The 12,114-nt window shown below is 34.2% G+C and overlaps 1 protein-coding gene across 1 annotated transcript in view; it reads right to left on the bottom strand.

Annotated features, from left to right (window-relative positions):
* The window catches only part of LOC148940051 (aconitate hydratase, mitochondrial-like), a 127,465-nt gene that overhangs the window by 68,224 nt on the left and 47,127 nt on the right, over positions 1 to 12,114 (bottom strand). The window contains exon 9 of the mRNA XM_089106516.1: positions 11,192 to 11,349. Within this exon, the coding sequence (XP_088962642.1) occupies positions 11,192 to 11,349 (158 nt within the window). The remainder of the gene's footprint in view (positions 1 to 11,191; positions 11,350 to 12,114) is intronic.

Genomic DNA, 12,114 nt, shown 5'->3' with positions numbered 1-12,114 from the left:
GACTCTCAACTATTTGAAAATGGAATAATCGATTCAATGTTTTCAAAAAATCATGGGGTAATTGTTTTGGACTTTTGTGGGACTCCGGATATGAGCATACTACGAACAGGGACTGTACTTTTAGAGTGTACATTTGCCGATGCTTTGACTGAGAGTATCACGCTAATATCACTGAGTCAATTTGAAACTTATTGAGAAATCACTCCCGACGGCAGCGTTCTACTAGACTTAGCACCATAAACAAAAACCAAATGATCAACGTATTTAGTACACGTAAAGTTATGTCCCTGGACAAGTTATCGTTTAGACCCTTGGACTTCATTGAAAAAATTCAAAATGTTAACAAGAAGCTCCTCAGCGTTTATTGAAGTCAATAACCTTTTACGAAAAGCCAGGGCATCAAAATCTTTCTAACATCGGAGAGTATTTATTTTTTTGATCCTTTTGGCCTATCGTATAAATTATAAGCTCCAAACAACAGCAACTTTATTGAAAACAGTGGGAAAACCATTATTCAAAATGAACGAAGAGTACAGGATTTAACGACTAAGACATGTGGCTTTCATGCACTACTCTTTTTCATGTTCAGATGTCATGGCTACACCTACAAGCATTTTCTCGACATCTACGTTGACTTACCTCGATTGAACGACTTTCTAGTGGAAAATATACTTAGAAGCGTATTTAATATTGATTTTAGTGCCCTACGAATAAAATGTTCTAAAAATATATGTGAAATTGTTTATTAATAAAAATTTATATACATGATAAAATGACTTTTCTGCTCTTTAGATTTCATCTTTAACTAGGTAAAGGTATATGTTAACAATAACTAATGTAGATAAGTCCTCCGTTTTCAAAGGAGCCGAATCATGATGAACTTCCATGGTAGGGTTGCATATTCAACGATAGAGCTTAGATTTCCGAATTGAACGCATTTTTGCATAGCAACTTATAATCTTCTTAATTTGATCATAGACTACTTATGTTTCAGATCGCTTAATTGAAGTTATGTCACAATCAGTTTCCTCAAGTGGTAAATCACATTCCGTCACAGCCAAATAAAAATCAGTGGGCTTATATTCATAGTAGTCATTGTCTTCACAGCGATGACGTAGAAACCATATTCTTTTGCTGTTCCAGCAGTTGAATCGTTGACCCGGTTCCTCCTCCCAGAACAATCTAAAACCACGATGATACCGATCTCTTAGGCAATAAATTAAAATCACGATTAGGATTCTTTCCAATCATACCAGAATATTTAATGTCCAACTGACTACATTTATAATAATTATAATTGCAATATAGGTAGCCTCTAGGGTAAGTCACACACCTCTTCAAGACAGGAATGACAACCTTCAATTTGTATAGCATATCCTTTATGCACTTTACAGGGGTTGCATAATCTACACTTTTCATCATACTCGTCAATCATTGTGCAATTCTCACATGATGACCAGCTGCCCAGTGTGTACATACATAGTGAACATGTATGGAACATTTTTTCATGTGTTAACACTCTCACTGTCACAATGAAACTGAGCTAGCAACAACAAAAAAAATTGTCTGAGAGAGAGAGAGAGGAGTAAATTTCTCGGTTGTCTCTGTTTGGCTGCATAAAAAACAGGTGTCAGCTCGAAAAAAAACCCGCACTGGTTTAAAAAAAACATTGGAGTTGAAACAAATGTGCGCGGGGAATCCCCGTTCATACTGTTATCTTTTTTTGCAATGTTTAGGAAAAGGCGGGGAATCCCCACTCGTTTGAAATGGTACCAACAGGACATAAGCAAATAGCACATAGTTTTATAACGTGTTTAATCACGTGTAGAGGTTCCCATAGAATAACAATGGAAGGAACATAAGGCAAGCAAATCCATTGTCTCTGCAAATAACATGGAGATTCCTAGGGGCGTGAGCAAATAGCATAGGAATTCCTAGGGGCGTGAGCAAATTCAATAGATACTTACTACTGTGGCTAAGCAATGATTTTAAATAACAATGCAATGAAGTAGTTTTCGTAATTATTGGTAAAGCGTTTAGTTGCCAATCATTCGGTTATAGACAGAGTCGAATTGTTTTCACAATCAAATACACTGGGAACAAATAACCGAACGGGCCGTATGTTTTTAGACAAAGCAACATAGCCTTAAACAGCCAATGGTACATTTTTTTTTCAAATAACAAAAAACAAAATCGGTCAGGTTTAATGTTTGGCAAAAAGCAATACGACATGAAATAAACTGCAATGAGAGTGTCATGTCCCGGAGCTCGGCAATTATGCAAACCATAATCTTAGCGCGATCTAGATTTCAACCGGGTAAAATCCTTCTGCGAAATTTTACATGTGACGCCTATGTTTAAAATTTTCTAAAAACCTTGCCCCGAAGATTACACGTATCAAATTGCTAATGATTTTCTCCGATGTCATATTGCGCTACGGAAACGTCTGGGAGCACAAACGGATTTGAAAAGGATGTTGGGTGCCTTCTAATTTGTTGTGTTACACAAACAAAACACTAGATCGACAATAAATTCTAACGAATGAGCCCTCCTCTAGCTTCCTACAATCATCAGTTTTAAACGATGACGGCGTAGAAAACAGGAGAGGAAATACATGAATGCAACATCGCTCATTGCTCAGTCAACACTTCTTACACTGACTATGACTATACAATCAAACAGTTCGTGGTAACGAACGGTATAGTAAGAGCGACTCGTCTCAATATTAACTAAAAAAAACGGAATTTTAATATCAATAGATACATCAAAAGAATCGGATTTTTATACTGATTTTAAATATATAAGTTCCATCATGTTTATTCACATCGATCAAACGTTACGACCCAGAGAAAATTTGCCTCATTTTCAAAAAAAAGGGAAAAAAAACCTAAAAGTCATAGAATCTTAATGAAAATCACACCATCAGATTCAGCGTATCAGAGAGCCTTACTGTAGAGGTTTCAAGCTCTTATCTGCAAAAATGTGGAATTTATTATTTTTTGCCAGAAAAAAGATCACAGAAGAAAGAATGCGTGTTTATTTGCCTTTTTTCCCCAGGGATGATCGTATCGACCCAGAGGTCCTATAATTTTGCGAGAGGGCTTATTTGAACAGAAATTTAAATTTCTAATGCCTTTTTTAAATCAAAAAACAAAAAAAAATAAAAATAGAATCACTTTTTACAAAACACTGCATTTTAGATGTCTTTTCATATTTCCAAACATATTTGATTTTTTCAGCAATCATAATTATATATGAAGCAAAAAGTGACGTGACGTAAGATCTAACACCGATTGTGTACTAATAACCATATATGACGTAATCAGTGACGTTACGTAAAAACTAAAAAAAATCAATTTTTATTTTATCAAACAGTTCGTGGTAACGAACTGTATAGTAAGAGTGACTCGTCTCAATAGTAACCGAAACTCTAAAAACGGAAGTTTAATATCAATAGGTACATACGAAAATTAGATTTTTATGCTGATTGTAAATATATAAGTTTCATCAAGTTTACTCAAATCCATCAAACGTTACGAGCCAGAGAAAATTTGTCTTATTTTCAAAAAAAGGGAAAAACACCCCATAAAAGTCATAGAATCTTAATGAAACTCACACCATCAGATTCAGCGTATCAGAGAACCTTACTGTAAAGGTTTCAAGCTCCTATGTTCAAAGACGTGGAATTTTGTATTTTTTGCCAGAAGATCACGGATGTCTGTTTATTTGCCTTTTTCCCCAGGGGTGATCGTATCGACCCAGAGGTCCTAGAATTTTGCAAGAGGGCCTATCTGAACAAAAATTAAAAGTTCTAGTGCCTTTATAAATCAAAAAAACAAAAAAAAATAAAAATAGAATCACTTTTTACAAAAAAACTGCATTTTAGATGTCTTTTCATATTTTCAAATATATTTGATTTTTCAAGCAATCATAATTATATATGAAGTAAAAAGTGACGTGACGTAAGATCTAACACCGATTGTGTACTAATAACCATATATGACGTAATCAGTGACGTTACGTAAAAACTAAAAAAAATCAATTTTTATTTTATCAAACAGTTCGTGGTAACGAACTGTATAGTAAGAACGACTCGTCTCACATGTAACCGAAACTCTAAAAAAGGAAGTTTAATATCAATAGATACATAAAAAAATAGATTTTTATGCTGATTGTAAATATTTAAGTTTCATCAAGTTTGCTCATATCCATCAAAAGTTACGAGCCTAAGAAAATTTGTCTTATTTTCAAAAAAGAGAAAAAACGCAATAAAAGTTATAGAATCTAAATGAAAATCAGACCATCAGATTCAGCGTATCAGAGAACCTCACTTTAACGGTTTCAAGCTCCTATCTGTAAAAATGTAAAAACAAAAATTTTGTTTGTTTTTTTTGCCAGAAGAAAGATCACGGATGCGTGTTTATTTGCCTTTTTTCCCAGGGGTCATATTAAAGAGCGAACTATAACCAAAATAAATCAAAATATTTAAATAAGTAATTATATGCATGATTACATAAAGGAACATCTTTTGAAATTGCTTCTCTAAGGTATGTTATATAAAAGATCAGTCAAGTTAATCATAAATAGGGATTATGTAAGTTTCATCGGTATCATGGCTTTGGAAATTTTTGAAACCAAGTAAAGAACAAATCATGGCACATATTGGACTTAGTTAGCTGCCTGATTTTCAGATGTTCGTCTCTTACTATTCCAAATAAGAAAAAGCCATAGGCGTTTTCTTCCTTACGATAAGAGGGTTTGAACCGGTCAACTATCGATCTAGATGCGCGGCTCGTACCACTGCGTCATCGCAAGGTATCATGATATTTTATAACTTTCATAATCTTTTATACAAGGTATCTTTTACAACTTTATATACTTACTTTCAACAGTAGAATTTTGATGGCTGATGTACAGCTGCTTTGTAGTGTAGCTTATAGGAGTTGTGAGGATCAAACTTAAGGACGACTCAAACAACACAAGTTTCCCTTTAATTTCCGAGTTATTTTTACATTATTTTAATAAAAGAGACCACCTGGGTACAACCTACGATTATGCAGTCATTGATCAATCTTGTGCATGAAAAATGTAGTTTTTCGTAATTTTTTTTTTTTTTTTTTTTATTTTGCAAACAAGGATAGGCCCTGTCGCAGCGTTAATTTCTTACTTAGAGAAATCCTTGGGCTTTAAGAAATACCGTCTTACGTCTTAGCTCTCCTCACGTTTAGGGTAAACCATGATATGATATTAAAAACAAACCGATATTAAATAACAAAGTAGTTTCTTCACATGAAAGTAAAGAAGGACATTAGGACACAAAACAAACAAAAATTATTTTATCTGAGCATTACCAAAGACTTCCTAACGACACGAGGGTTTGAACCGGTCAACTCTCGATCCAGATGCGCGGATCATACCACTGCGTCATCGCAAGGTTTCATGAATAATAATTCATTTATAACTTTATATACTTACTTTCAATAGTAGAATTTTGATGGCTGATGTACAGCTGCTTTGAAGTGTAGCTTATAGGAGATGTGAGGATTTATTAAGATAATTGTTAAGTTTTTTTTTTAAATAAGCTCTAATTTGAATTTTGAACCAACTGGTGACGAAAAACATACACAAATATAGTACTAATACACAGACCGAGGTTTTTTCTGTGGGTTAGATATAAAACCCTTCTATACAGCTTAAGCCAATATTTGATTTTTAAGGCTGAGATAAAATTACAATGGTATTAGACATATTTTGAATATTACAATTACATTTTTAGAAATTACGTAGAACAGAAAATCAACTGATACATTTCTTCTTTTTTCCTGCCTAATTTATATTCTACAAGTTAAGCACCTTTCCTTATAATCCTATGTTCTAACATTTTGCATTAATTTACATGCAGAAACATAAATAACACCTATGGAATGATTCTGCCTATTCAGTCTAGCAATTCCTTACAACTATTCCATCTTTTATTTAATATATGTCTATAACTGCTTATTCAGAGGATTCCACGTAATATGTTGCTAAACCTATGGCCTAAATTAGCTCATCTATGGAAAGTCGTGCTTTTATTCAATTTGAAAAAAAAATATTAATTGAAAAAATAGAGAACTGGAGGAAAAATCAAGCAAATTATGTTTATTAACAAAAAAAAAAAAAAAATCAAAATTAGGTGAAAACACAACTTATGTAGGATATTTCAACTATTAACAATTCATAATTCAACTATTTCTCCTTGGGGGGAACATTTACTCTTTGATTTTTAAGGGCAAAATTGATACAAAGCAGCCCATAGCAAAAAACAATTAAACCCATTTTCTAAAAAAAAAAAAAAGGGGCTGATGAGAAAACTTTTCATTATTCAAGTCAAGGGAAGGTAAATTTCCGATAGAAGGGTTTTGGACAAGGCAGTTCTAATAGTGCGCTTCTTGTTTTGATCTGAGTCTATTTTTTGGAGTTATGGGTTATTATATTTCTTAGTATTGGACGTGATTGTTATAAGGTTGCTAGCTACCACTGCAACCCTGACTTTATTATAAAAGTATAACATAAACTATTTTAATAATGAGTTGTTCAAAGTCTGTGTGGTACAGTGGATAGCATGTTGTTGCTCTGAAGGTCACGATTTCAATTCTTATCACGGGCAATTTTTACGCATTTGTCAATTTAAAGTCCAGACAAAACTTCTATTAATGACTACTACATGAGATCATCTAGCTAGACTAACACCATTTATGATTAACTGTATCGATCCTTTATGTAAAAACAGGAAAAAGCCTACAGTTTTTTTTTTCTTTGGAGTAGTAAGAGATCACATCCTGTAGAGACTTAATTCAATATTGTTAATTTAACATTATTTAACGTTAATTTCACAAGTCTAAGTTTAACAACGAACAGCATAAAGCTAATATGCCAAATGTGTTGGGACAATGTCCATGATAACAACAATATTGAATTTTTCTTTTGTTCTAGACAACTTGAGACCAATTTTTCCTATTTTTAGGTCGGCTGGGCGCTTTTTTCTTTTAAACCGTTCTATTGATGCATTTAATGAATCGTAGCCAAAATTTTATCATTTTCAAGACCATCTCACAAAAACCGAGCATTCGGAACAATTTCTAACAAAAAATCGGTTATCCAAATCCCTTCAAAAACAAAAAAATGTCACAAGCATACAGTAAAATGAAGTATAGGGCAATACCGACATCAAACAAATCAATATACAAAGTTGCATCAAGTCAAACAATGAAGCAATCAAAGAATGTTACTAGAAAATCCTTTATTTAAAAAACCAGACCCCTTTTTTCATCCAATGTACTGTTTGACAGAAAAGAATGAAAAAGAAGATAAGAATATAAAGAGGACTGAATATCCAGTCAAAATATCGTCTGGATACTTTAGTTTAGATGTAGCACTCTAGCCCTACCTAGACAAAGAGCCATATGCCTTCATCGCATCATTTTTCCCTGGGTGGTATAGTAGGGGTGGTCTCAAAAACCTCGAAGAGGGCTCATTCGATTAAATACAAAAAGTTCCAGTGCCCTTCTTAAGATTAGAAACTGATTGAAAGGTAACCAACTTTGATTGGTTTAAAATATAAAAAAAGATGTTCTGGGGTTCCCTCAAAAATGGGGCATAAAAAGGGCACGTTCAAACAATTGGGTACGTTTCAAACTGATCAGGAACGGATACTATCCGTCTAGAAAGATTGTATCCATTTTTAGGATACCATCCAAAGAAAAATGTCAGCTGCCCTTATCCCAGCTGCCCTTTGTTATGTGAGGAGGAACCCGGATTCAAACGAAAAAAAGATCTTTAGCTTTTTTTGTCCCCACTTACGGAGAAAACAAAATTTCTTGTCAATTATTTTTAGTGCGTTAGGTTATCCATGGTCCAGGGACTTAAGGATGAAATTTTCAAGGAGATTGGAAAAAATGTTGCCCTTTTTCAAGCCCTATTTTCGGAGGAAGGAGAGGAGGGACTTGCACCAAACTAAAATTATTTTTGTAAACTAAGAACTGCTTGGCTCAGGGGCTAACAGTCTTCAGTTTTAACCTGTTCAGAATAAAAAGATTATTGGCCCTTTTTTTGCTCCTCCGTCACACTCCATCTTAGTAGGAGCTAAGGTTTTTTTTTATTCTTTTCCTTCTGCATTCAAATTCCCACAGCCTTTTTTTGCCACATTTTTCGGTGACCCGGGCTCAAAAACCTTTTTTTTGTACATTAGGCTAATTCGGCAAAAGAACATGCGACTGTAAGTTTCAATCTGACTGAGGAAAAAAAAATTTACCCACAGCTGGACCCCCTAATACCACCCTCTCCCAATAAAATACTATTCTCTTGGCCCAGGGAACAACCGCCTTAAGCTCCAGGCAAATCGGACACCGAAGATCCAGCATGCCCCCCCCCCTTTACACGATTTAACCTATCTGTAAATAATCGGCAGTTTGGAATATTTACGATCCTTACCCTAGAGGCTGGGGGAGGGGTTATATCATCCCTTGAGCCATATTACGGAACCTTTCAACAATTTTGAATAAAATAGCTATCGCAAAATTTTGGCCAAATATCATGGGAGTTGGGGGGGGGGGGCCAAAGTAGCAATAAAAGGAACGGGAGCTGGTTTTCCCCCAATCAATTTCTACCAATACAAAGGGCTCTAGAAATTCCAGTTTGCAATCACAATGATCCTCCTCCAAAGTTTCTGCGACCACCTCTTCAATACGATGTGATCGGAGGAAAAAAAAAAAAAAAAAAAAAAAAAAAAAAAATACGGTAGCACATGGCTCTCAACAAACGATGTATTTTGAAAAAAAAATTTTTCGTTTGTCATGACATCAACAAAAACGAAGAAGAAAAAACACAATATTAATAAAGGTTGCAGGAAATAAAGAAAACTATTCTCAGAATAAATACATTTACAACTTTCAACTTAGTTTTACTATTTTCTAAAAACACTCGTTTTTCTGTCAATACTTTTCCTTAAGATTTCATTTCATACGGAAGTATAGAAAATAGACACCTAAGTGAAGCTTTTAATAAGAGCATTGGTCAGTTTTAAAGCAAGTCGCATTTTGAAGCAATATTGCTTTTGTTTAGTTTTGCTAAAGCAATATTTCGAATTGGTGAATCAATAAATGATTCGCCAATCGATGTTTTATAATATTAAAGGAATATATTTCAAAAGAATAAAGTTTTTGATGAGAATTTGTTGTGTACCATACAAATGAAGCTCGACTGATTGTAAATGATATACTAATACATATGGAAAAAAATTCCAGAAGTTTAAGCAGTTTTTAATTTTTAAATTTTAAAATTATAAATAAAACTGTTTCAGATACAGTAATTTGCTTTCAGTAAAGCACAAATAAAAATCTAGCCTTTAGAAGGTTTAAGGGGGTGGTAGCCCTACTCTACTCTCTGCTAATTTATGTTTGTTTTATGACGTCACCATTGATTTATATTCTCGTTCGCTTTAGGTTTCATTTATTCTTTTAAAATAATTTTTTTCTTTTAATTTGTTTATGTTAATTTATTTCTGCTCATTTTAGGTTTTAATATCGCCAATTTCTTTTTTTTTATTGGGAAACCTAATTTGAATTAATTGTTGTTTTTTCTTTGGCATAGTTTTATTGTGAGTTAAAAATAGGAATTTTTATATAGTTTGTCAGCTATTCTGCCTAAGAACTAACCTGGCGGATTAAAATAAGGATTTCAATTAAAATTTGAGAACCGATGATGAATGGGGAAGGCAATTTTCAATCATGTGGACTAAGAATATGGACACATTTTTAGCTTCTATAGGAATGAAGCCATGTTCACTTCCATTTTATGGAGACCCTTGAATACAGATACGCCATGTGCGCTATAGAGCGCATAAGAGCGTTTGCCCATACTATAGGTATTTGCCCTGAATTGTTATTAAAATGCTTTTTTAAAACTAAGAAACTTCAACAAATAAACGATCAAAACTAAATGCAATATAAGCGAAGTTTCTAGGGTGAAAGGTCATGTGAAATATACCATCACAGCCCTCTTTAGCTCGTAAGTACTAAAACTACCCATGAACCATACAATGGCACAAGGAGTAGAAGCCCAATCAACCCAATTCCAGCCCAGAGCTATCAGAAGGCTTAAGGCTATTAATACCTCTTCCCGCCATCATCACCGGTTACGTCACTAATATATTTTAATTTTTATGATTTACAAATCATACAACTGTCTTTATGGGTTATCTACTGTTACTGCTACAACTAACAACTCACCACAGCTCCAATCCACCTGAGGCCAACACAGCTGCGTACGCTCCTCCTCCATCCTAATCTATTCAAAGCCTTCCTCTTTACACCCTCCCAGCAAGTTCTCATTTCCCTTAAACCTTTCTTTGCATCCTCTCACCCCAAACGTGGACAACCTGCTTTCCGTTTAGCCCTAGACAGTTGGCCGAAAAGAACAATATTCGGCAATCTGTCGTCTTTTATCCACAGAACGTGTCCTAGTCATCTCAACCTTTATCTCATTATAGCTCTAAAAGCGGGATTGAACCACACTTTTCGTACAACCTACTTTTTGAAATACGGTCAGTCAGCCGGGTTCCCAAAACAATCCGTAGGCAATTTCTTTGAAAACATCTAGCGGATCTTCATATGTTTTTCAGAGCGCCCATGCTTCAGATCCATATTTGACCACTGGCATCACTGTAGCTTCCAATATCAACAATAAACAAAACCAGTTTTGTGGTAGGTATTGGCACCTATGCCAGGTCTAGGGACCTTCTGGCACCCGTACCAAACATGTTTACCCAGTGATTTCTTTTGGCAAGCCCAATGGAAGAAAACTAATAGAAGTAAATCAATGGAAAAAATTACAAGAACAGATTTGTATAATTCTTCGGATTATACAAAATTTCTACAAAGATTTGGGAGACTTTAGATCCTAATCTCCAAAACGTTTCCATTTTAGACCTAGGCATTCAGATAATGAATCTAGAAATACTATGAGTATGGTCCCAATATAGGATTACATAATTTATATCGTTTAATTTTACAAAGCCTTTTAGCGTTTAATCTATATCGTTTAATTTTACAATAGGCCTGCTTGTAACTATTTAACCAAGTTATTTTTGAGTTAAGAAGCCAGATGATTCTTATTTCATTTTTGCCTTTCAGGGAAGGAAGAGAATACTTACTATTCCATCACGTTCAATAGTTGCTCTGATCTGTTCAGATCCTGGGGTTATGTTGAAAGTTGATTTTGCTTTCAAGCCCTTTGTCAAAGCCTCCTTGGCAATCGAGGCACAACGACCCATATCTTCGTAGCTTGAATTTGTGCAACTGCCAATCAAGCCTAAAACAATTTGGCTTAAATTAGAAATAGACAAATAAGAAAAAAAAAGTTCCCAAAGTAAAAGCATAACCTAAGCAAAAGAGAATACTTTGACCTTCCTGGTTGATAATATTTACTAAGTGTATCAAAAAAGATAATGATCTTCCGAAACCCTTACTGGTGCAAAGGGCTCCAAGGAGAGCATCAAGGTACTGTGCTACCACAAGATCTATTCAGTTGATGAAGACAAAATTATTTTTTAGCACGAATGCTCTTTTTTTCATAGAGTTTCTTTTCTCTTAATTCAACCGAGGACGTAAAAGGGATTTAGAATGTTCAAATCGAAACATTTATTTATAGTACTTTTTACAGAAAAAATATTCAGCACAAAATTGAAGGATATTAAGTTATAAGTAGCTATAGAAAAATAAAATGACAACTAAACAAGATGTAGAGATAACAATCAAACGTATAAAAAATAAAAGATAGATAAATAACTATTTATTCACTGCATATACAAGTCGCATCAATAGGGAGGGGGGGGAGTATTTCCTCCCCAAGATTAAGGAAAAACACCTGTTTTCGGTATTTTGATTGAAAATGGCGCTTTTAGTAATTTCATTGAAGAAACTGAAAAAAAAAAACAAAATTCCCCAACCCCTAAAAAAACTGAAAACTAAATTTTTGCCCTCCCCCTCCCTCTAATTCCCATGAACTGACACCACTGCAATAAATAAAAATTATGTTTATATGCAAACAGCGATAATGCCTAATGCCATACTTAAG

This window comes from Artemia sp. Qi Xiang Cuo, chromosome 20 (genome assembly GCF_049724085.1).
Source record: "Artemia sp. Qi Xiang Cuo chromosome 20, ASM4972408v1, whole genome shotgun sequence".
Taxonomy (NCBI): domain Eukaryota; kingdom Metazoa; phylum Arthropoda; class Branchiopoda; order Anostraca; family Artemiidae; genus Artemia; species Artemia sp. Qi Xiang Cuo.
The sequence above is the reverse complement of the archived record's forward strand: the minus strand, read 5'-3'. Positions and strand labels throughout refer to the sequence as shown.